Source organism: Schistocerca piceifrons, chromosome 4 (genome assembly GCF_021461385.2).
Source record: "Schistocerca piceifrons isolate TAMUIC-IGC-003096 chromosome 4, iqSchPice1.1, whole genome shotgun sequence".
NCBI lineage: Eukaryota > Metazoa > Arthropoda > Insecta > Orthoptera > Acrididae > Schistocerca > Schistocerca piceifrons.
In genome coordinates this window covers 488563479-488590756 of record NC_060141.1, presented here as the reverse complement: position 1 = coordinate 488590756, position 27278 = coordinate 488563479, and the positions used below count along the sequence as shown (strand labels likewise).

At 41.4% G+C, this 27278-nt stretch overlaps 1 protein-coding gene across 1 annotated transcript in view; it reads left to right on the top strand.

Moving 5' to 3' along the window:
- The first annotated feature begins 268 nt into the window (after nucleotides 1–268).
- Nucleotides 269–27278, top strand: part of LOC124794972 — a 50747-nt gene continuing 23737 nt past the window's right edge. Inside the window, exon 1 of the mRNA XM_047258702.1 lies at nucleotides 269–398. Within this exon, the coding sequence (XP_047114658.1) occupies nucleotides 329–398 (70 nt within the window). The 5' untranslated portion in view covers nucleotides 269–328. The remainder of the gene's footprint in view (nucleotides 399–27278) is intronic.

The window sequence follows — 27278 nt, the reverse complement described above, 5'->3', positions numbered from 1 at the left end:
ACCACTTTTTTCTACACTGTGTGCATACAATGCATACATCATTTTATGAAATGAATATGAGGGCAACGAAATATAAACTTTTAATACTGTCGTGGACAGTGAAGCATCTCAGACGATCGCAGCTGCTGATTTGTGTTGCATTATACATTGATCATTCGCAGAAGAATGAGTCACGTGTTTTTATTGCGTAATTTGTAGCAAAGTTACTTACCCGCTACCTTATCTTCAAGTTCCTGGCATGCCGCCAACGGCCTACTGGCCTGTAGAAAATATACGGGCAGACAGTTCTCATCCGTTGGAGTGACGGGGACGCTCCTAAACCTTCGAGATGACTCGTAACACCTCCGCCCTCCATTTATCGGCTGCGCTGCTGGTGGTCGCTGCCATCGTGCGCCCAGGTGAGTGACGGCTTGCTACGCGCTTTGTTCCGTTGTCAATTTCAGTTCACAAACCATCTGCTACTGATTGTAAACAAAACGTTGGTAGACATGGTATCCTATTTTGCCCAAACACGGACGGTGGAAGAAAAGTAAGCAAGGTATCGCTCTCAGAGGCCTGAATCGATTACTTTCTTTTTTGATTTCGAGACATTATACAGTAGTGGGACGAATAAAGTAGCAAAATTTTATTTGCCTAGCGTGGATAAACAGGTAAACACTATACAATGTACCAAGTTATGGTTGTTCACTACGATATCTTCTCAAAAGCCATGAGCAAATACTTTCTCCGTCCTTTCTGAAATCTTGCCAGTATTCTTTCTCTGATTGCCTCTTGGCAGACGACAAAAGAGTCTAAAATTTTTTGTACTGTCGCTACTTTGCCATAACAGTCCACAGGGTGAGAAGTGCGGTAGGGTAAACATAAATAAGTTTTCTTGCTCTTTTTCTTCTTCTCCTTCTTCTTCTTCTGCCTTTCACAGATTATCCCTCCGACCTGTTCTGACCCCAGTTCCATCTTTTAAATGGGCGTCCTGTGTCGATATTTATTTTGGATCTGTATTGTACGACCATCTTTGAAATCCATGTTTGTTCCATTCGTTCCACACCTTCCTTCCAGGTAAAAATATTTAGTCCTGTCTCATGATCCTATTAGAAATCCTGTTCATCTCATCTTCGTTGGAAGTAATCTAGCTCCCTGGGTACGTTAGTTGGAGTGTAATAGTGGCACTTTTTTTTGCAACTTATACAAAAATAGATGCGTGTTTCATAGTTCTAATGTACTCCAAATTAATCGCTATCATTGTATATAACCTGGTGCTAGCGTTGTGGAATTCGTAGGACACCCTCACTGTTGCCCGGAGAGTCTCTGTTGACAGTAGTAGTCTGTCAGTCTATGTTACACACACACCTAGTTACGCTAGTATCCTATGACCCTCTGTGCAGTTGGATATCTGATGATGGAAAAAATACGAAACGCGTCGAGTCAGCGGTTTAAGTAAAAAGTCATTTTTACCTGCTGTATGACTTTTTGGATGCGATAGATTGAGCTCAGTACAGTACTGTGCTACAGTAATTATAACCATGATCGCCTGTGTATCGACTGCGACTGAAAATGGAGAATACCGAGTTTCGTGATGTTATTAAACATTTTCATTGGGAGGGTTGGATTGCTGCAGGAACCAAAACAGAACTGAATAAGTTCACGTGGTCTCTGCATAATCTCTGAAGAATGTTTACTTTTGGATTAATGAATTTAATCTGACAAGCACCGAAAACAAAGCGCGTTTCGGCCGTCCAGTTGAGGTCGCCACAAAAGAAACCATTGACAAAATCCGTAATATGGTAATATAAGACCGCCAGACAGAAATTCGTATGACTGCTGAGGCTGTAGGCATTTCAACTGAGAGAGTGCGTGCTATTTTGCACGGTGAATTAGCGACGTAGAAGGTGGGTATGAGGTGGATGCCGCGATTGCTCACAGTCGACCAAAAGCCCGTCCGACACATTTCATCACTGCGGCTGGCGATGATTAGTCGGAAACCGCAATACTTTTTGCACCTATTTGTGACTGTTGATGAAACCTGGATGTATCGTTACACACCAGAGTAATACGGCAGTCACAACAATGGACAAGGGCCTGGTGTAAGTGCACTGGAGAAGGCAAAGACCATTTTGTCAGCTCGTAAGATGATGGTCATTGTTCTGCTAGGAGTCCCAAGAAATAATTCTCATAGGTTAATTGGAAAAAGGCAGGAACATAAATAGACCCTATTACTGAGACGGATGTCACGATTAATCAAGGAAAACCCCCAGTTGGGGAACGAGGCAAAATTAGGTGGTTTCTGTCAAGTTGCAATTTACAATTTCTTTATTGACTACTTCAACCATTAAGAGTCATTTCTTTACCACTTGACCAAGAACAAATCAAAAAAGCTAGCAGTCATTAGTGCCTTTTCAAAACAATCCGATCCGTTACAGCCATGCGAATAAGATGCCTGTCATCTCGACTGCTAGTGATACGAGGCCGTTGGGATCCAGCACGGCGTTCCGTATTACCCTCTTGAACCAACCGATTCCATATTCTGCTAACAGTCATTGGATCTCGACCAACGCGAGCAGCAATGTCGCGATACGATAAAGCGCAATCGTGATAGGCTACAATCCGACCTTTATCACAGTCGGAAACGTGACTGTACGCATTTCTCCTCCTTATACGAGGCATCACAACAACGTGTCACCAGGCAACGCCGGTCAACTTATAAAGGCACATTTGCATGCCGTGCGTGAGTTTCCTCGGAAACGCGAAATCTTAATTAAATAATTAATCTCTGCAAATAAATAAAGCCTATGGCACAGAACTGTAGCGCTATGTCGCTGATAAAACAAAATACAATTAGGACACTCTTATGTTTCATTAACAAGAAGAAGGATGTCTTGCAGAACAACTGGTGCGGGAAGCACGTATATTTTATTAACTGGCACACCGCCATATTTGAAGTTATATAAGAACACTGCGAGTTGCAATCTTACTAGGCACTCGATTCTGTAAAGAATTTATATTTATGAAAGTAAGTAGAATTATTTAACTGTAGGCTTATTCGTTGAATATATCCGATTTAACTAACCGTGTAAACTTTTTATGTTTAGTACACAGTCACCTCTGTACGACGTATTGACATGGCTGGCAAATTATTCTAATATTGAGATTTAGATTTGAGTCCGCACCTACCGCAGCAGTCTTTGGAAACGATTTAAATACGAAGTCCGATTATTTGAATCACATTTCACGGTCAACTACGAATAACATTGCATTTACGAAAAAGCCATTGTCAAGCGTCTGATACCAAATAATTAAATGTCCACGTTCCAGATAAGCAAATATTAATTACATCCAATCACTATCATACATATACAATAACTAATATTTTATTTTATTTATTTATTTATTTTATAAACTGCCGTTTGTGTATGAGAAATCGGTTGGAAACTTTCCTCATGCCAGCACGTTGTATGTGTCGCCACCAGCGCCAACCTTGTGTGAATGCTCTGAAAAGCTAATCGTTTGCATATCACAGCATCTTCTTCCTATCGGTTAAATTTCGCGTCTGTAGCACGTCACCTTAGTGATGTAGCAGTTTTAATGGCCAGCGGTGTAGAAACAAAATTTATAACGTCTGGGTTAATGTGAGAGTTCCACTGACCGGCTGCCGACCGCTTCTGTAAGCAGCTGTCTATTTGGCTATCACGGTGTGCGGCCAGCCCTGCTACGACAACACTTGCTACGTGCCAACTGCGATGCACAGCTCCCCACCTAATCTCCAGTCTCTACTGGCGCATTTCTGGACAATCGGCAGCCTTCGGCAGAATTCCCCTGCATGCCCGCCGGCCGCAGCTCGGCAGGGTTTCTTTGCGCAGCTGGTTTTCCTCCGCGTTGACTGTGACGCACTGCTCGGCTCCTACGCTGAACGGGCGCGGCGATCAGCTGCCGCCGCACAGAGATAAAGAGGCCTGCGCTCGGTGGCTCAGCCATGACCTCAGCGAACACGCCGCCCGCATCCACGCGAATCATTGCAAGAGCGTTACGCGATCTGGACGAAGCACGATATTCAAGCGCCAAACAACAACGGCAGAGATCAGCTCGGCGACTTCTTCTCTTTCACAATACAGGTCATTGTGAACCTCAGTCTCTTAAAACAGTTGCCCACCGGTTATGACGTTCCACTCGCGTATCTCGTCCTGTATAACCCACTACCTTCACGTCCTTCGCGAATCCATCAATCCATGTGGTTCTCGGGTCACTCCGACTCTGTGACTCCTTTTAGCTACTTTCGTATCACGCATCTGTTCCACAAGCTTCATCCACCTGAATGAAGTTGATTCCACTATTCTCCTGTCCCAGTGTGTAAGGGCTAAGTAAGCAAGAATCGTTAGGAATTAAGTATGTGGTTGTCCACAGGAATTTAGAAGTAACAAATCACCATTAATAGGTAAAAGCTTGATATCAATACATTCGACATCTGGTTTCAGAGGGATGTGCCAGAGGATGGCGTACATCCCACCACCCACTTGGTGGAGCTATTGTGGTCGATCAAAATTAGAAAAAATGAAAGTATAGTACTGATGGCTAGGAGTCCCCAGCTGGGCAAGGTTGGCCGCCAAGTTGCAGGTCTTTTCAGCTGACGCCACACTGGCTGACTTGCGTGTCGATGAAATGATGATGGGGACAACTCAACACTCACTCCCAGGCAGAGAAAATCTCCGACCCCGCCACGAATGAAACCTGGGCCCACTGCGAGGCGATCAGAAGTGCTGACCACTCATCTAAGGGGTCGAACCGAATTTAGGATAAGACCAGGAAGGTGAGGTGCGTGTTATCTGAACAGTAAACAGAGGTATCGTAACCTCTTCACTATTAAGACCAAAAGAAAATGCTTTCGTCTGGCTGTAACTGTGGGTTTCTTTGACTGCTCTAGAGTATGGCTCATCAGACCAGAACACGTGACATTCGTTCACTATTTATCATAAATGAATAAAAGATCAACTTGACTTTGACATACTTTTTCGCCACATGATTGCTGTATAATTTAAAAGTTTCATTGACTAGCAAAGCATTACTTGACACATTAATTAACAAACTGCTCCCTTGAGGTACAATGTTCCAAACTTACTAAAGTACAAGGAGGTCATCAGAAACTTTGATCCTACACTCTGATGCTAACTCTTTCCGATGACGTCGCGAACTGGGGTGAGCTCTTGTATAACTGACACTATATTGACCTCAGCATGAGACTGGTGCTGCAGTGAGAGGGAGGTATTGCTATAACATTATGTGTTTATGGTATATCTAAACTCTTAAAATTTTCTTAGCTCGAAAATTGTCGCATAGTGGTACTTTATTTTCTGTATACAACAGATCAACATTTTCTCCATAGTTTCTAATATGCGTTTGATTCCATTGTAGATATTATTGTGCTTCCCTGGGAAATGATGTAGCTCTCTTTCTGCAATATGTATACTGAACTAACAGTAATTGTTACAAAAAGAAAAAAAAACAACTTTTCCTGTACCTGTAAACAGTTCTCTGCTACACAGCACACTCTAAAGAGCCATGATGATAACACAACTAGTCACATATCATGACATCATATGTATTCTTGTAGCTGTAATGCAACTGGATTGCACTGTTGCACTGTATCATTATTAGTGTTATATATCTAGATGCAATTTTTAGTATAGTATAAAAGTAGTGTGCTTTAGTATCTAAGCATTTTAGTGTCTAAGTTTGTTGGTATTAATACAAGTAGTTGCTTTCTTAGTACACAGAGAATTTCTAGAGCGCTATTGTTAGTTCTACAAATATTTCTGTTGGTGTAACTGAACTTAGGTAACATAGACTTATAGTTTTCTTCAGTAACTGTAAAATTTTATCGTGAGTGAAAAGTGTGGGCTCTGTCGCAGGTTTGTGAGTAGTGGATTACGGTGTGGAGTTTGTTCAAAGTATTTTCGTTGGGAGGAATCTAGTCGGGAAGCCAGTGGGCATTCTAGCGAGATCCTCTCCTGGGAATGCAGAATCTGTAGTTGAAATAAGTTGATAGAGGAGAAGGAATGTAAAATCTGTGCCATTCAGGTGCAGTTACAACGCACAAAGGAGGAACTAGATAGGTTGCGGAGGGCCAAGTGTGGTGGGGAATGGGAACTGGCAGTTAACAAGAAGGAAGCTAGGAGGGGAGGTATTCAGACAGTTATACTTTGCGCACATGCGATAGATTTGACCAACTGTCAGAGTTGAGTGGAGAGGAGCCTCTTGTGGTTGTGGTTGTAGGGAACATCCAGCAGTCCTCGGCAGTTAGGAGGCCTAGGTTAGTTGCAAACTCAAACAGAAAAAAAAAGGTTCTGCTGCTAGGTAGTTTGCACGGTAGAGGTGTGGGCCAGCAGCTGCAGGAAGTGTTGGGGAGTGAGTACCAGGTCACCAGCATTGTGAAGCCTATTGTAGGGTTCGCTCAGGTGACTGACAGCATAGGGGAGTTATGTAGGAATTTTACAAAGGAGGATCAGGTAGTGATTGTGGGTGGAGCAGGGAGCAGTCTTGATAGGGACGTGGAATATGATGTAGGTGGTGACCTGGTAAAGATAGCTACTCAAACTGGTGGCACTAATGTGCATTTCGTGCAACTGATTCAGCGTCATGATCGGCCTCATGTTAATGCGGCTGTTAGGCGCGTTAACATGGGGCTGGAGTGGGCACTGATGGCAGAGGGCATGGATCACATTTCAGTGGTACTAGTTTGGTCTATCAGCAGATAAGGTTTCAGTATGCTTTGCCTGCACCCCAATAGATATGAGAAGGGGATGCTGGCAAACCTTATAGGTGACAGTGCACTGTGTGGTGGTGGGATCACTCATGGAAAAATTCCTGTAGTAGTTGGTGTTAGAGGTGCAACTTTTTTAGACTGAAGTCAGCTGATGGGTATACCTGCTTAAACGAAGTCCCTCTAAGTAACAGTTCACCTTCAGAAGATGTAATGTTTCCAAGTAGAGAAGGAATTAGCATATTTCATCAAAATATGAGGGGTATTAAACATAAAGTTAGTGAACTGCTTAAAGACGTTGACTCTGAAATTATTGGTATATCAGAGCACCATTTACATAATTTGACAATTCAGAGGCTTTCATTACCAGCACACAGATTAGCTGGATGTTTTTCAAGGAGTTCTTTGCGGGATGGGGGAGTGGCTATATACGTAAAAAACAGTATTCAATATGAGTCCGTAGACGTATCACGGCACTGCACTGAACAGATATTTGAATGTTGTGCAGGGGCAGTTGAATTTAGTGAAACTAAACTTCTAATTGTTGTTGTTTTTAAATCCCCTAACTCTTCAGAGCATTTCTGCTCAAGCTAGAGAGTGCTCTTGATTCACTTTGTAGAAAGTACCGGAAGTTAGTTATATGTGGTGACTTCAATATTAATTTCGTGTATGATGGAACAACAAAAATGATGTTGATATACCTTCTAAATTTATATGATCTGATGCAGACTGTGTTTTTTTTCAACTAGGGTGCAGGGGAACAGTAGCACAGCCATAGACAATATCTTTATTCATTCCTCATTACTAGATGGACATTCTGTTAGTAGAAGCGTGAATGGCTTTTCAGACCATGATGTACAAGTTTCAACACTAAAAAGCTTTTGTACTCAAACAAACGTCACATGTAATTACAGACTATGTAGGAAAGTTAATTCAACAGCAATAGAGAGTTTCTTAAACCTTGTCAAGGAACAATAGTGGCATGGTGTTTATAGCACCGATTACGTAGATAAATATAATGCTTTTCTTAACACATTTCTCATGCTCTTTTTGATTTGCTTTCCATTAGAACGTTCTAAACAGGGTACTAGCAGTAATAGACAGCCTGGGTGGCTGACTAGTGGAATAAGGATATCATGTAGAACAAAGTGGGTATTATATCAATATGTTACAAGTGGTCACAATAAAGCTGCAAACGGTATTGTAAGGTGCTTAAGTATGTGGTATGCAAAGAGAACAGCTAATTCACAGGATAAAATTAAAACCATATGGTCAGCTATGAAGGAAATGTCTGGTCAGCAGCACAAGGTCAACAATATAAAGTTAGTTTGCATCAAAAATATTTCTGTTACTGTTAAATCAGATATACGTACAGTATTAAACAATCATTTTCTGTGCATAGCTAGTGAAGTAAAAAAAAATATTCTACAGGGAGTAATATAACTCTGTTGGCAAATGCCTTTCCGAGATTTATGTCAGAAATACTCCTCTGTGATACAGACAAGGGGTAGATTGAGTCAATACTTAAATCACTGAAGACTAAGGATTCTCATGGTTATGATGGAGTGCCTAGCAGAATATTAAAGTACTGTGATGCACATGTTAGCCCTATATTTAGCCGTATTTGTAATTTTTCCTTTAGGAATGGTAAGTTTCCTGAACGATTAAAGTATTCAGTAGTAAAGCCGCTTTATGAAAAGGGAGAAAGGGATAATGTAGACCTATCTATATGCAATCTGTGCTTGCTAAAGCTAATGAAAAGGTTGTGTATGTAAGGATAATTGATCACACGATTTGCTATCTAATGTACAGTTCGGCTTTAAAAGTCGCTTAACAACTGAAAATGCGATATTCTCTTTCCTCTGTGAGGTACTGGCGGGTTAAACAAAAGGTTTCGAACGCTAGGCATTTTTTTTAAATTTAACTAAGGCGTTTGCTTCTGTTGATCAGAAAATATTGCTCCAGAAGTTGGATCATTACGGAATTCAGGGAGTAGCCCACAATTGGTTCTCCTCTTACTTTAGCAACAGACAGCAAAAGGTCATTATTCGCAATGTTGAGAATGGCCCTGATTTGGGGTCTGAGTGGGGTACGGTCAAGTGGAGGGTGCCCCAGGGATCAGTGTTGGGACCACTCCTGTTCCTTATTTATATAAATGATATGCCCACTAGTATTACGAGTAACTCTAAAATATTTTTGGTTGCTGATGACACTAGCTTGGTAGTTAAGGATGTTATGTGCAACATTGGCTCAGTTTCAAATAGTGCAGTACATGACCTAAGTTCATGGCTTGTAGGAAAGAAACTAACGCTAAATCATAGTAAGTCTCAGGTTTTACAGTTCTTAAAACACAATTCAACAAAACCTTATGTTTTCATTTCATAGAATGTGCATAAGATTAGTGAAACTGAACAGTTCAAATTTCCCGGTGTTCAGATAGATAGTAAACTGTCATGGAAAGCCCACGTTCATGATCTTATTCCAAAGCTTAATGATGCTATTTTTACTACTCGAACAGTATCTCATATGAGTGATCGTTCGACACAAAAAAGTCTACTTTGCTTATTTTCATTCTCTTATGTCGTATGGAATTATATTCTGGGGTAACTCTCCTCATACTAAATGCATATTATTGGCTCAGAAACAGGTGATTCGGGCAATAAGTGTTGTAAGTTCACAAACCTCTTGTCGACCCCTGTTCACGAGTCTTGGTATTTTGACATTGGCCACTCAATATATGTATTCCTTACTGTCATTTCTTGTTAACAATATGAGCTTATTCCCAAGAATAAGCAACTTTTACTCAGTTAATACTCGACAGAAATCAAACCTGCATCTGTATAGAGAAACTGTGCATACGGGTGTACAGTATATTGCTGCATCCATTTTCAATAAGCTACCATTCGAATTAGAAATCTTTGCAGTAATCCACGCGCATTCAAATCGAAACTGAAGAGTTTCCTTATGGGTTACTCCTTCTATTCTGTCAAGGAGTTCCTTGAAAAATTAAGCTGATTCTTGTGGTATTGTTGATTGCTTATGGATTGACTTTTTTCGGGTTCATAAATATTTTATTTTTGTGTTATTACCTTCATGTTGTAATTTCATGTACTGACACTTTCCATGACCTTGGAGATTTGCTCCTCAATTTGATTCCACGGAACTTGAAGTGTAAATAAATAAATAAAAAATAAAAGTTATGAAAAATTATTTTCTAAAGGTCCGCCCTGGCCAATTTTTTTAGCTTCCTTTAACTTATCTACTGGTCTTTTTTCTGTCAAAAACGTGATGTATAAGGGTGTAGTACTCAAATAATTCCAGTATCTGCACCAACATTGTTTACGTGGAGTAATATTTATTTGAAGAAGCGACTTAAACAGTAGCAAGAAAGTAGACAAAATTCATACTTCTGGTTTTCCAGTACTTCACTGTTCCATTGCCTCTATAGGCTGGAGACCGTTAGCACATATTTTAAACCACTAAATGATATTTGAATTGAGTTGTCCTTGCTTCAATATGATACTATTCATCCTGTGTTTCTTTCTAACCGCTGGGTAATATCTTAAGAAAGGAATTGAATACTCTGATTTACTTATCCATTAGAAACAACACACGGTCAAATCCTATAAGAAGGGCAACTCTTCTGATATGCTTTTCCTGTTAACAGACTATCCTTCCATAGTGTAGTTTATTTAGAAACTAATCTAAATTTAGTAAAACGATTACATGTAGCAACATAGTGACAGGGTTTTCTGTTATTTATTTAAAAGCGCACTAAATTAACAATAGTAGTGGTAGGGTTATAAGGTGTTCAGGAGTCCCTTCCACTGGTAGTTGCAGAATTCACCAAGTCCTCGGGAACGTCTGTGATATCGATTCACGTTGGCAAATTTGGCGTGGCACTGCGATCTCTGGACGATACGACATTCACCTCACACACTGGTCACGTCTTGGCACCACACATAACTTTTCTCCCATGCCTTCAATAGGTTTGTTGAAGACACTGCTAGCCGAAGTTTGGGCTTTCTGCGACCCTACCTGACGCGTAGACCATGGAAAGCGTACTAATACAGACAGTAATACGGAATGTGAAAGAAAATTCTACATTGTCATTCACCTGGCTATGAATTACTCCTGTTAGCAATCCAAACGGGAGGTGACCTGTATAACCCATTCACTTTCCGTGGAAGAGGTGATGACATTGTCTGGAGGTTTTCATATGTTTATGTGGTTTTTGCTAATGGTCAGAAATACTCACCTCTTTCAAGATGTAATTTACAATCGATATTTCAAAAAATCATAGGTATAACAAAAAATGCTTCAATTTGGCGTGGCTGGATTGAATAGCTGTCGCTGTGCTCCTGAGGTGGCGTACATGGTCCACGGAGATCCATGGTATTGGAACTGCACTGAAGTGGCAGTGTATCTCACAGCAGCAGGACATCACGAATGACAGTTGTGGTTAAGCGTCTGGTCGGTTGGTTGACATAGGGTAGGGGACCAAACATCGGGGATCGGCATCTGCCTGAAGCGATTTAGAGAAATCACGGAAAACCTAAATCAGGGTGGCCGGACGCGGTTTTGAACCGTCGTCCCAGCGAATGTGAGTCCAATGTTCCAACCACTGCGTCACCTCGGTCGGTGGTTAAGCGCCTGCAACAGCCATTAGAGGATGTGTAGAAAGCTTGTGATACAACAGGGTGGACTTATTTACTGAAACAACAATACCAATTTAAAGGAAGGGAGATAATTTAGAGAGAACCTTTCGCACACCTCTTTACAAATATTTCAGTTTTTACTAAGAAAATGCATGTCATTTAAAATATCTCTAGTAAATTAATGACATTGAACTGATTAGGCAGAAGAGTAATGCTCATTTTCATGTTTCAAAACTGCTGAAGATCTTATAAAAAATTGTAAAACAATTTAAAGCGGTTAACCTGAAAACTGAAATTATGTTACATTATATTATGTATTTCATGTTTTCTGCTTTCGGTGGGTTAGGCAGAATAAATGTCCATTGATTGATGTGGGAAGAGCACTATGATAGATTTCATATTTTGAAACAAACTGAAAATAACCGCTAAAATAAAATGTAACTTCCAGTTTTGTCACAAGAGTTTCTTATAATGAAAAGCTTGATTGATGTACGAATAAATTTTTTGTATTGAAACTGCAGCGTAAACCACATTCAGCAATATAGAATTTTGGATATTTTACTCCCTACATATCAGGTAGCTAAGCAGTATTAAAATGAACAAATGAAATCAAGAGTAAATGAAAATAAGGAATGATAAAAGATACTTCAGTTCACTGAGCTGAGAGCTATCACAGGGTCAAGATCCTATTTGTTTTAACACATAATTTCCAAAGTCGTGATTGTGACACTGGATTCTAAGAAAAGTTTGTGAACAATGTGGAATGCTGTTAGGTAAGCCTGTGTTACAGATCATTTTTAGCAGTTGTTCAGAATAATTCATAATTATCCACAATGAGGCTAGGATGGCCTCTTCAGTATTTTCGCCGGCCGCTGTGGCAGAGCGGTTCTAGGCGCTTCAGACCGAAACCGCGCTGCTGCTACGGTCGCAGGTCCGAATCCAGCCTCGGGTATGGATGTGTGTCGTGTCCTTAGGTTAGTTAGGTTTACGTAATTCTAAGCCTAGGGGACTGATGACCTCAGACGTTAAGTCCCATGGTGCTTGGAGTCATTTGATTTGAGACATTAAGTACCATAGTGCTTGGAGTCATTTGATTTGCTTAGTATTTTCTCTGGCGAGACAAACGGAAACTATGGAAACATTTGCATGAACACTGAGGCCTATACTACTTTCTGGTTCCAAAGTAATCACACGTCCTTTTTTTCTCCCTTTTTCACTATCTCCTGTTTCCTACCTAAGGCAATTACAATAATAGCTCATTTTGCGACGTTCCCTATCGATTTTCTGCTGAGTAGATGCTCTGAACCAGCAGTCCATACAAGCTAACCAATTGTGATTTAAAAAATGAAAAGCACCAGTTTGCTTTTGTCCTACAATATTACTTTTATTGTTAACTGGTTTGCGGCTTACTAGGCCATCTTCAGCCATTCACTGAGCATATCACCAAAGAAGTTAAATGTTAGCAAACAACACTGGAAGAGAAGTAACACATCTAGACTGAAGTAGAAACATACAGTAAGTAACATCTTTGCAATGAAAAAGTAAAAACTGAACAGGGCATAAATAACAATAGAGTAGACAGGAAAACCTTTAGCACAAAATGGGAATAGCATGCCTACATAGCAATTTCTATTAATAAACAAAACTAATAAAATAAAATTAAATTAGTACTAGACAAGGCTGCATCAGGAGGAGAGATACACAACCAATTAAAGAGACAGTTATCAGTGTAACTACAGAATACATAAGGAACTTGAGCAATATCAATAAGATAAACAGAAATAAATAAATGTAGGAAAATGGAGGTGTTTGAGGGAACCTACTGTTTGAGAGTGTGGTGGTACTGCATTCTAACATTAACATTATAATCAAAGAGGTGGATGAGTAACAATTTTCATTAAATAAATGAGCAAAATAAAATATGAACAGTATTTGCTCACGCCATTGGTAACTGGACGATACACAGGCCTGTTTAAAAGAAAAAAGCTCGATATTGTCATGGGGGAGAGCTGCAAACGTCTGATTTCATGCCCAGGAGCTAACTCCCTGCAAATACACTGATGCACCAAAGAAACTGGCAAAGGCAAGACATCAACAAGTATCAGCGCGCAAATCATTCAACGAAACATCATCGATGAGGGCTTTCGGAACCGAAGGCCCACTCATGTACCCATGACGACTGCACGACACAAACCTTTACGCCTTTCCTGGGCCCGTCAACACCGACGTTGGACTGTTATGTTGCCTGGTCTGACGAGTCTCGTAGCAAATTGTATTGAGTGGATGGACGCGTACGGGTATGGAGAAAACCTCATGATCCATGGACCTGCATGTGAACAGGTGACTGTTCAAGCTGGTGAAGGCTCTGTAATGGCGTGGCGTGCGTGCATTTGGAGTGTTATGGGATCCCTGATACGTTCATATAGGACTCTGAGAGGCGACATATACGTAAGCATCCTGTATGATCACCTGCATCCATTTATGTCTATTGTGCATTCCAACGGAGTTGGCTAATTTCTGCAGGGCAGTGCGACATTCCACACGTCCAGAATTCCTACAGAGTGGCTCCAGGAACACTGTTGTGAATTTAAGCACTTCCGCTGGCCCCCAGACTCCCCACTCATGAACATTATTGAGTACATCTGGGATGTATTCTTGCAACGTGCTGTTCAGAAGAGATCTCCACCCATTCGCCATCTTACGGATTTATAGACAACCCCTGGAGGATTCATGGTGACAGTTCCCTCCAGCACTAATTCAGACATTTGTCGAGTCCATACCACATCGTTTTGCGACACTTCTGCCTGCTTGTGGGGACTCTACACGATATTAGGTAGGGGTACCAGTTACTTTGGCTCTTCAGCGTAATAATCTGTAGTGTATGCATTGGACAGAATTGCGAATAAGTAATACACACAGAAATATAAAATAAAAGAAATGAATAATTTAATTAAAATGGTTCTGTTATAATGTCTGTTGTTACAATGCATTACAGAAAATTATGTTGTATTATGTTTATTTAAGAAACTATATCTCAAATAAATGGAAAGTGGTATTACAATATCCAATTAAAGAAGAAACAGAAAATAGCCTAATCAAACGCAGTAAAGTTGCTTTGAGAGCATTACAAGAATGACAGCAGCATCCCTAAGCCAAATAGTCATCCAAGATGAACGTAAACTAATTCCATTTCGTGACCACAACACACGAAATATTCACCAGTTCAAAATACTTCAGAGTTCAGTATGATGTTTCGCAAATTAACACACGTTAGATGATGAGTAGAAACACATAATCCATCTGCTTTCAGTTCCATAATCCAACTGGAAAAAGTTAGAATATTGTATCAGCCGTTCACCACACAGAATCTATCACCAAATGATAAAATACCAAATGATACCACAGAGGAACTCCACATAAAATCTTCTTCAAGATCTAAACAAAAATTGTGCAGAATCACTACCTTCTGCTCTTCACTCAAAAAGTGTCCATCTTCACTTGACTCCAGTGGTGTTCCATCACTGTCTGCTTTTCCATTGGCTGAAGGCCATCCCCGCCAAAACCCCGTCGTTCTTAAGTTCCACAAACATAATATGACTCAACTTGACTACTTCCCACATTAAAGAAATACAATATTTTGGTGCCAGTAGATGCGTCTAAATTATTTGGGATCGCTGATTTGCTTTATTATTATTGAATTTCTAAGTGCTCTATTAAGCCATCTTTCATATTGCGTGACACTCATTCATTGCTCGTGCATAGTCTCTTCTTTCAAGTGACCGACTACTGTCCAAATTCCCCATATCGTGATTTACCTACATCCATCCATACTATGCTGACAGCCTTTGTAAACAGGCCAACCAATGTTCGGTCAGGCTGGCCCTACCAAACCCTGTGCCTCGCAGCTAAGAGTACGGTCATACAAAAAAATTCATCTCCTTACCTCCTACCAATATTAGACAGCAAAGTAAATCGCGTATATATATGCTTAACGTTACAATTTCCTACGATGCTCAATCGTAATTTGGTCTTCAGTTGTTCTGAGATTGGCCTGCTAAATGCAGCAACCATAGAACGCTGTTGTGTCACCCATAATAGTTAAACAAATATAATAAGAGAATAACAAGTTTACAACAATGTATAGTTCTTTCATTGCAACAAATGTACATGAAATTTATCGTATGTACTACATTACAGATGGAATACCTGCAGTTTTGCAGCAGCTCACGTTGTGACTTGATCTTAAGGCATAGGACTTCTAACAAAATGCGCAATAAGAGGCATGTGGATAACTGAGTCTTACCTGCTAGGTATGTGGTAATGGTTGAAGCTACACATTCCATGTGCATGTGATCTGTATTCACGATAACCACCGACTGGTTGCGGTGCAAGACAACTTCTTTAGGCGAGTTTAGGAATCACTTACAATAGCCCTTCTTGTACTTGTTTCCCACGATTGTTACTAGTAAGAGATTGGATATGAGTGTAGAAATAGAGTCAGTGTGTGTTCTGTGAAATGTAGTATTGTTGGTGCCAGTCGCCAGTAAGAGTGAAAACTGAGTTGTTCAATTTCATCGGCTATTAACCGATCTGTTGGCTGGAGCAGATGGGTACTAGTAAGTTTGGGCAGCATTGACCATTTATCCTGGTGATGGAGCTCAAATGGAAAATCAGGCAGGTAAAGAAAAAAGGGACTGTGTGGTTATACCGAAAGTATGTTCCAGCTGAGTTGGAAGATTAACAGTAGGTGTCAATATATCACACTGTGGACTATTAAACAATAGACCATTCTCGGTTACGGTGAAGTGGTAAGACTTAATAAGAAGAGTATGGTCATAGCAAATTACGGTCGTGGTTAGTGGTGTAAGTATGGTGTACGGCTGACTATTGCTGACGAAGATAAATACTGGACCTTGCGCTGTAGTTACTACCAGGGAGCATGGTAGTTTGTAAATTACGACTAACTGGAGAGCAATTTCACAGCCATGGGTTCCGATCTCAAAAAAACATATCAGGACAAAGGTATTTCTTAGCATGAAAGCAGCACTGGAGGTACTTCAGCAATGTTGAGTGCGTCTGACGATCATTACTAATGATTAAAAAATCATGAGTTTGACAACCGTTGTGTTTAGAAAGGATTTTCTATGCTACGGTGAACGCGTTCAACTAGAAACATTCGAAGTCACTTGCAACAAGTGATGGGTAAACGCATTTTTACACTGTGTTTATTATTATGCAGAGACAGTTATTGAATAACTGTGACGTGATAGTGGAGCAAGAGATTCTCTAACTCGATAAAGCATTTGCAACGGAGCTGTTAGTTGAGTGGTAATATTACTTAAGACGTTTAGAAATACTTCGGCAGACATCAGACTAGGGTGAGTTTATGTTGCAGTCCTAATTAATTGACATGTATCTGAGGCGCAAGTGTGTTATAGAGAATAATTTGTACAGCTTTAGTTATTCCCAATATGGCGGCGATACTGACTGACTTCCCATGCAGCAGCTACGGACTACTGTCAACAAAGGTTTTGAACCCCTCTGCCTGTTCCATTTATGCAGTGGCTACTGTCCCGATGTGTTGGCTATTGACAAGCAAATTGTCCTCTAGATGAGTTATTGAATTGTTTTGTTGTTAAGAACTCCCTGGGTGTTCTCTACGAGTCACATTGCACAGTGAGCGTCGTTATTCTATCGTTCGGAGTCAGTGAGGTCAAGTGTTCCCAAAAATATCTTCAGTACAGCTTCTCCGACAGTGAACCATGTCCACTTGGTTCAACGACACAGAACGGCTAATGCCGTTACTGCCCTCAGTGAAAGTGAAGAAGAATTGGCTCTGAGCACTATGGGACTTAACTGCTGTGGTCATCAGTCCCCTAGAACTTAGAACTACTTAAACCTAACTAACCTAAGGACATCACTCACATCCATGCCCGAGGCAGGATTCGAACGAGTTTTTTAGCATTTAGAGCTGGAATCAGTCAATATTTCATGAGTCCGCCGCGTCTCTTATCTTCTGTAATAGATTAAAAATAGGTTTTCCGTTCATTTCCTGAAATGTGGTTATTAAGATGCCTTAATTGTGTGCCACCCATTGCCTCTGGGCCACTTGCTGCATTTTACAATTATTTTATGGCCTTATTTGAAATTTCAGAAGTAAAGATAATCAGATGCTAACCATCAGAAACAGCCCCTGACAGAGCTACCCGATTCTGATTGAAAATAATGGTAAGCACTGGCGGCTGCGAAGCATCACATATGTATTAGAACCGTACTCGATATTGAGAAATTACATGACATGAACTACCACAGAACTATGGATGACTGTCCGGAGATAGGTAAATGTACTGCGTGGTGGTGCATTAGGACATCGGGGTTAGCGTGGAAAAAGATGGCTAGCTGCTCATTTCTTAGTGACTTCCTCGAAAACAGACAATATTGAGTGTTTATTTTCGGTTTATTTTCAGGGACTGTTTATGATGGTTAGCATCTGATTATCTTTACCTCTGAAATTTCAAATAAGGCCATAAAATAATTGTAAAATGCAGCAAGTAGCCCAGAGGCAAAGGGTGGCACACAATTAAGGCATCTTAATAACCACATTCCAGAAAATGAACGGAAAACCTATTTTCAATCTATTACAGAAGATAAGAGATGCGGCGGACTCATGAAATATTGACTGATTCCAGCTCTAAATACTAAAAAACTAGTTCGAATCCTGCCTCGGGCATGGATGTGTGTGATGTCCTTCGGTTAGTTAGGTTTAAGTAATTATAAGTTCTAGGGGACTGATGACCTCAGAAGTTAAGTCCCATACTGCTCAAAGCCATTTGAATTTGAACAAAATGTACTACCTAGCTGCAGAGGGAGCAAGAAATGCTTCAGTCCCGATGGGGAATCCTTCGAACTGGTACTGCTTGAACTCAGGTACAAATACTTTCAGTGTGTATCGGTGGAAAAGATGTGATAAGAAAAATGGTTCTGCCAGAATGTATCAATGTAAGGCATTCTTTGCCAGCAGAAGAAAGAAACAAAGGACAGTACGAATATTACAGAGTCACAGTAAACGGACAAGCAAAACCTGAACTGCACAGCGGGTGTTTTCAATAGCCTACTGATATTAAATAATAATCTTTCAATTACAGCTGCAACAAAATTTCGGGAAGGATTGTAATAATATAATTTTTTTTACAATATCAACTTTATTTGTCTATTTCGTGTTTTACTTACGAGCACCAGAATAATAATTATCATAAAAACAATGAAAATAGAAAACTATTTTCGCTTCTTGCACAGTTTATGAAGGACGATTGTTCACACGAACAACCTCTTTTTAATGGATCTGTTGGAAAATGTACTTCGTTAATATTCGTGAAAACGTCTCTTCAGTAAAAATTGGCGGTGGCAGTTGATGATGCACTGTTGATTGTATTTTTATACAGTCTTCAGGGAAATTTATTTCTCAATTATTTTTAGTTAGATAAGCGCAATTTTGTGCACCCTTTATTCGATTTTTTACCTTTTTTTACCTGTCTGTAAATATAGACGTTGCAGCACTGAACAAGAGGAGTAAATTTTGGAGTTATCACTTTAATTTTACATGTGGCTGATATATCATCATCCTGAAAGATTTCTTCAAATAATTCAGACTTTGCCCGCCCATCCCTAGACTGAATAATTAATACAAACTTTTCTTTTCCTACATAAGACTATAAACACGGTTCAGGAAGTCAGTATACAGTCCTGCCGCTAGCTTAGAAGACGTTATTAAGACAGTTTTATATTTTCACCGATACTGATTTACTGTTTTTAGAATTGGGGGCGAAAATTACCGGTTGCTTCTTGTAAACAAACAAGTATTTGAGATAGGACTTTTTCAGACAGAGTAAGAGCATACCGAGAGGGACATGTATGCATCACTTTATTCGTGTCCTTCCCCGGTAGTTGAGTGGGGGTTAGCTGCCCTCTGAAATAAAAAAAATTTAGTTAATCGATCACCGACGAATTTAAACAAGCATCATGGTACGTCCACCCCAAACAAAATGAGATTTAAAAAAAGTGGTCAGCGCGATGGAACGTCAATTCTAAGGGCCCGGGTTCGATCCCCGGCTGGGTCGGAGATTTTCTCCGCTCACGGACTGGGTGTTGTGTTATTGTCATCATTATCATTTTACCCCCATCGACGCGCAAGTCGCCGAAGTGGCGTCAAATCGAAAGATTTGCACCCGGCGATCAGTCTACCCGACGGGAGGCCTTAGTCGCACGACATTTACATTTACTTTAGTCGTATTGCGCCTTTTCATAAAAATACTTTTGTTTCCTTCGCCAACCAGTCCTGTATTACACCGACTAATACTGACATCCTGGAAAGAGAAAACAACTGAAACTGAAGTATTTCCGTAGAGAGTCGTAACAATAGGAAGATAAACTAATTTGTAAATGTTTTTCAATGTTCTGCCTCTCAGGTCAGTGTTGGTTACAAAATCTTTGTTGAAATTCGGATCAGTTTGAATGTCTGGGTTCGAAAACTGTCTAGGGCCGTCAAGGTTTGTTCGATGACTGGTGTTTCTTTTTTTGAAACAGATTTAGTTACTTTTCGTTGACAAATGTCATGTTTTTAGTTTTGGATTTATGAACCTAGTGTCGGAGGCTTTGAACGCTAAAGCTGTGAATTGTTGTGATACTGCTAAAGCCCACTGGTGTAAATTCCGATAAGTTACTTATTGATAATTCTCTCAGGCTTCAACGAAACGATCATATGTCGAAGGATTGATTGCTGCGCAATTATCAAATTGATTGCCTCCATTTTTCATTTCCTCTTTCCATTGGGATAAATATTCCCTTTTTTTTAACCTTTTGCATCCTTTTTTCACGTGGAGTAAGCCTTCAGGATATTAACAATTCTAATTTTGCAATTTTTTTTCTTCTTTCTATTCATCGGATGAGCTATGATCATCGACCTTTTCGAAAGGTTCCTCGAGACATTTTTTTTTATTTTCGTGAGCAAGTTCTGGCTTTGCACTTAGCAAATTTTGTGAGTGGACACCCTTGGAGGTATATTACTAAGCGAGAGGCGTGTTAATGCAGACGACAGGCGCAGCCCAGTCATCTCGCTGTCCGGCGTCGCTCTGGTGTCGTGTTGCTATTGCTGGCTTCCGTCAATGACATGTGCACCTGCCTTAAAATCAAGATTTATTTACATTTCTCCAGTGCCCATTTGGTTCACTAAAACCTACCTCCTAGTCACGTTGCCAAAACAAGAGACTCGCTCCAGTGTGGTAACAGATGCCCAGTCGCTACGTGCTTACTGCTCATCTCGGCTATCCTAGCTGCGTAATCCACTAATGTGTCTGTTACTGTAACCTACATGTTGCCATATTTGCGGCTACCGACCCGTGGCTGCTAACATGATCCCCTGTGGCGCTTCCACGCTTCTTTCCCTTACTTTTGTTAAAGAGCAATCATTTTCCAACTAAATACAGAGCCGTAGTACTACAGCATGAAACCGTACGAGCTGCCGGAACATTGCAGTGGTCGACTAAATCAGGTGACCATAGAATAAATTGCAAAGAAAATGTTGTAGCGTGACCGTCGACTGAAATTCTGCAAGCAAGCACAAATCGTAGTCAATTCATAAAGTGCTGTACGTCACATACTGACTAAAACTTTGGATGTGGGAAAGCTGTGTGAAAGCTAGGTGCTGCGTTTACTCAAAATGGAAGAAAAACTGCGTCGTGAGGGTATTTCCGTTAAGTTTTGGCGATGTTTCAATGGAATAATGTCACTTTTTATGTCAGTTAATAACGATATTACGGAACATGGGTTCATCACTTCACATCTCGGAGGAAGGGACAGTCAGAACAGCAGACAAAGTGGAGAATTGGCACGAAAGAAGGCAGTTCCATCTGCAGGTGAGGTCATGTTTTGAAACGGGAGAATTGGCACCAAATAAAATGAAGACGGGTCCATCTGAGGCGAGATCATGTTTTGAGAGTGGAGATTTGGTATCAAAGAAGGTGATGACAGTTCGATCTGCAGACGATCTCATGTTTTGAAGGGATATAACTGGCACCAAACAAGTTGAAGACAGTTCCATCTGCAGGCGAGCTCATGTTTGGAAAGGGAAGAACTGGCACCAAAGAAGATGAAAGCAGTTCCATCTGCAAGCAAGCTCATTTTTTGAAGAATTGGCACCAAAGAAAGTGAAAACAATTCCATCTGCAGGCGAGCTCATGTTTTGAAAGGGGGGAATTGACACCAAAGAAGGTGAAGACAGTTGCATCTGCAGCTGAGCTCATGTTTTGAAAGGGGAGAACTGGCACCAAAGAAGATGAAGACAGTTCCATCTGCAGGTGAGATCACGTTTAAGAGAGCAAATTTGGCACTAAAGACAGTGAAGACAGTTACATCTGCAGACCATCTCATGTTTTGAAGGGGGAGAACTGGCGCCAAAAAATGTGAAGACAGTTCCATCTGCAGACGAGCTCATGTTTTGAAAGGGGAGAATTGGCACCAAAGAAGTTGAAAACAGTTCCATCTACAGGTGAGTTCATGTTTTGAAAGGGGAGAATTGGCATCAAGACAGGTGAAGACAGTTCCATCTGCAGACCATCTCATGTTTTGAAGGGGGAGAACTGGCACCAAAGAAGGTGAAGACAGTTCCATCTGCAGGCGAGCTCATGTTTTGAAAGGGGAGAATCGGCACCAAACAAGGTGAAGACAGCTCCATCTGCAGGTGAGCTCATGTTTTGAAAGGGGAGAATTGTCACCAAACAAGGTGAAGACACTTCCATCTGCAGGTGAGCTCATGTTTTGAAAGCGGAGAATTTCACCAAACAAGGTGAAGACAGCTCCATCTGCAGGTGAGCTCATGTTTTGAAAGGGGAGAATTGTCACCAAACAAGGTGAAGACAGTTCCATCTGCAGGTGAGCTCATGTTTTGAAAGGGGAGAATTTCACCAAACAAGGTGAAGACAGCTCCATCTGCAGGTGAGCTCATGTTTTGAAAGGGGAGAATTGTCACCAAACAAGGTGAAGACAGTTCCATCTGCAGGTGAGCTCATGTTTTGAAAGGGGAGAATTTCACCAAACAAGGTGAAGACAGCTCCATCTGCAGTCGATCTCATGTTTTGAAGGGGGAGAATGGCACCAAACAAGGTGAAGGCTGCTTCATCTGCAGGCGAGCTCATGGCGTCAGTGTTTTGCGATTATGTGGGTTAACTTTCGCCGATTATCTTCAGGAAAAAATCAGTGATGAGTATAGTGCTCCCTTATTGCCGCCTTTGAGCGATGAATTCAGGTAAAAAGAGCCACATTTAGCGAAAAAGGAAGTTTTGTTCCCTAAAGAAAATGCATTAGTTTACATATCCATTATCATCATGGGCAAAATTGATAATTTCCAGTTGATACCTCGAGCACCCTGTTGTCCAAACTTAACCCCCTCTCATAGTTTTCTGTTTCAAAACTTGGGTAAATTATGGTAAAAGATTTACCAAAAATGAGGAGGAGGAGGTTAGTACTTGATGGCTATTTTGCAGAGCTTATCAGTTCTCACGATAAATGGCTATTGAAGCTATTGAACTTTGCTGGGAAATGTGTTTCGAGATGAAAAGGGAATATAAAGAGAAATAAAAATGTTTTCTCAAACTTTTTTGTTTCCTTTATTACGTGAGGTACTTCTAGGACAGCCCTCATACACAACGCACCATCGAGCGAGTTGGTGCAGTGATTAGCACACTGGACTCGCATTCTGGAGGACGACGGATTAAATCCGCGTCTGGCCATTCAGGTTTAGGTTTTACGTGATTTCCCTAAATCGCTTCAGACAAGTGCTGCGGTCCTTCCTTCGAAAGCGCACGGCGATTTCCTTCCCCGTTCTTTCCTAATCCGAGCTTGTGCTTCGTCTCTAATGACGCTGTTGTCGACAGGCCGTTAAACACTAATCTCCTCCTCCTCCTCCTCCAACCCATCTCATGTAGTCCTCAACCGATAAGTACGAAATAAGGTATGGCGGCTCCAAAGTTCTGCTTGTGACGTCGTCATGACATAGACGTAACGTAGACAAAAAAATTGTTCAAATAGCTCTGAGCACTGTAGGACTTAACATCTGGGGTCATCAGTCCCCTAGAACTTAGATCTACTTTAACCTAACTAACCTAAGGACATCACACAGATCCATGCCCAAGGCAGGATTCGAACTTGCGGCCGCAGCGGTCGCGCGGTTCCAAGACTGAAGCGCCTAAAATCGCTCTGTCATGACGTAGACACCTAGGCGGAAGAGACTAAGGCTTAGGGAGGCCTGTAAGGGCTGCACTCTCTAGAAACCACGTCCCAAAACCTCTGTTTTAAGGTACTAACCATCATTTCAAGGAACTTCCAAACGTCACTCGATATCAACAGTTCCAGAAACGTTGATCGTCATTATCTGAATGTTCATATGGGAAATGTTCGAAATGCTCCTGATAATTTGAAGTCTGTAATCCACTATTCAAGGATACCTACTATCTACACAAACCCGTCCAGGTGATAGCACCGTCACTTGGCGGGGAAACACTGCTAGTCAGATACACTCACGGTGCATGTAGTTTCAGTGAACGTCCTGTCAGTATGTAGTATGGGGATGGGGCGCGATCTAGCTGAGTTTGACCGAGGGCAGATTTCCATGGTCTGGACGCTCGGCACGAGCGTTTCCGAAACTGTAGGATTTGTCGGGTGGTCGAGGAGTGCTGTGGTGAGTGTCTTCAACATGTTGCAAATCCAAGGTGAAACCACTTCCAGACGCCGTGGGGTGGAAAGCTATCGCTCATAACAAATGCCGGACGTCGTAGGCTGGGTAAACAGGTAAATCAAGACAATAAGAGAAGCGTTGCGGAACTAACGTCAGACTTCAATGCTAGGCACAGCACAACTGTGTGTGAACCCTCAGTCCACCGAATACAGCTAACGATACGCCTTCGCAGCCGACGACACAAGCATCTGTCAGTGTTAACATTGTGACATCGGCAACTATAAGTGAAATGGCCACGTGACCATCGGCAGTGGACGTTGATGTAGCGGCAGAACTTTGCACGGTCTGATGAATCGCAATACCTCCTTCATGATGCCAATTGGAGGGCACGAATCTGTCATCTTCCAGAGGAACATTCCCTTGACACCTATAATGCAGCACGGAGATATGCTGGCGGCGGCCCCATTATACTCTGGGGAACCTTCAAAGCCGGTCGGAGTGGCCGTGCGGTTCTAGGTGCTACAGTCTGGAGCCGAGCGACTGCTACGGTAGCAGGTTAGAATCCTACCTCGGGCATGGATGTGTGTGATGTGCTTAGGTTAGTTAGGTTTAATTAGTTCTAAATTCTAGGCGACTGATGACCTCAGAAGTTAAGTCGCATAGTGCTCAGAGCTATTTGAAGTATTTTGAACCTTCTAGACGGCATACATGTCGGCCAAGTAGTGTCGTACACTGGTTGCAGACCACGTTCACCTCTTTATAATGATCGTTTCCCCAATGACAGTGCTATTTTACAAGAAGATATTGCACCATGTCACAGGCCAGGAGTGTGATAGAGTGGTTCGAGGAACACAGTGGCGAGTTCCAATTGTTATTCGGCACCCCTCCCCCAAATCCCTAGATTAGAACCCGATAGAACAATTCTGAGACGTGACAACGTGGCGTCAGACTCATCGACCCCCTTCTCGGAATTTACGGGAATTAGGCGACTTGTGTGTGCAACGATCTACCAAGGCCTCATTACTTGCATGCAACGACGTGTCGCCAGTGTTATCCGTGCCAAAATCGGACATACGGGCTGTTAGGTAGGTGCTCATAACGTCCTGGCTGATCAGTGTATATTCCCTGAGGTGGCTCCGCCCGAGAGATTGTAACTGTGAATAGCGCCTGACATGAAGTTTCCTCAGTACTCACCTTATTTTCACGTAAACATTTCCAATACATTGCAGCTGTCACGAACCAGATTTGCATCTCGGACAATGCACTGACATTAGCAGTTTGCGAAATATAAAATTTATTTAACAACATGTTCCGTAGTCTAGAAGCCACATCATCAGGTTAAATATGGTGAACCATGGCATTAAAGATGCAACATGGATGGGAACGAACTTTCCTCGTCTATGAGTAAATAACGCAAGAAATGTTCAAAAGTTGCAACTTTAATGCTATGATTCATCGTATTAAACCTGATGATGTGGCTACTAGGCTACGAAACTGGTCCTCAGTAAACTTCCATGTGTCGTGAAGGAAATCATGTACAAAAGCAGCCAAGCGGTTATTGTTCAAAATGTTTACGTCTGACCGCCGTTGTCCCTCATACAAGACAGTGTCTAACATGGAAATTGGTGCCAGACTGGGACACGAAACCGGATTTCCCACTTATCGTGAGCGATCCCGTTAACAACTTGAGTTATTCGAGCATACCTCCATGACCGATCCAAACTTCCACAAGCCACGTAGTCAAAAGCCTTGTACACGTACAGTTCATGATTTCTGCAAAAGGAGACAAATATTATATCGCAATTTTAGCCTGTCGAGGCACTAATACATCATTTATGGTTACAATATCTGTATTTTTTTATACAATGTCTGTATGTTCACAATACAGTGTCCTTCACACATGCGTGAATCGTCAGTTACAGCTTACGTTTCTTCAGACATGCATGCATGTCTGAAGTACATTGTACTGTAAGGATAGACACTCTATAAAAAAACACAGATATTGTAACCTTCAATGGTATTGCAGCTAATCTGTCACATGACGGTCTCGTACTCTCCCTAGTTCTGTTGCTCTCCTTAGTTCTGTTGTTGACACGTCTGTAGCACCGTCTGTATAAGAAGAGACGAAAATCCATTACGTAGTAAGACAGTCAGCTCATGTTTCAGCTCCATCTGGAGACTACTGCATCTAAGACGATGTGGCCTCAGTCACTCAGTCAGTCAGAATCACGAGGACGCCAGTCGTCTGCATCTGGTGGTGGTAACTGTTCGTAAATACAGAGCTATGTGAGTGATCTTTTAATACATCTACGTCTGAGAGTACTGTCAATTTACGTCACCTTAAGGCATGCAAAACCAACAAACAACCATAGTTCTCCTTCTCTGTGGTAAATATTATGTTTTGATAGGGTATATGAAGCTATGATGCTGAAGTTGCTCATAGATACTGTTTGAACTATGAGACAAAAAATAAATCTATTATCAACATATCATCAGTATACTGTAGACGTCAAAACTGCTGACATTAGCACCTGCATATGTCTAAAATGTTACAAAGTATGGACATTAAAGTAAATTCTGGGATGCATTTTTCTTTAACATTTACCAAAATTATGAGTGGTCTGGGCCATCTTAACAAGAGAAGAAGGATATTTCCTCCAACATTAGTGTAAAACTTGAAAACCAGCCACATCTGCTTCTAAGAAGCATAACTTCTTGTGAACGCCAAGAGGGCCTTGTTATTTGCAGTCGACTGTTGGAAAATCTCTTCACTGGTGCACGAGCAAACAAAGATATGGTGTTCAGGCTCTTTCACGTGGATATTGTTTTGTATGTAGGGAGCCGTCTTTTGATATTAAGTGGCAGCTAACCAGGCTTAGGACGGAGCTCCAGAACAGGACTAGTCCTAAAGGTGCAAATGGCCAGATAGACTCCATAGTGGTGTGCCAAGTCCAACATTTCTTAACCAGAAGGGTCTTGCTGACCCACACACTATGCACCCATTATCAGTTCGGGGGCCGGCCTGTGTGGCCGAGCGGTTCTAGGCGCTACAGTCTGGAGCCGAGCGACCGCTACGGTCGCAGGTTCGAATCCTGCGTCGGGAATGGATGTGTGTGATGTCCTTAGGTTAGTTAGGTTTAATTAG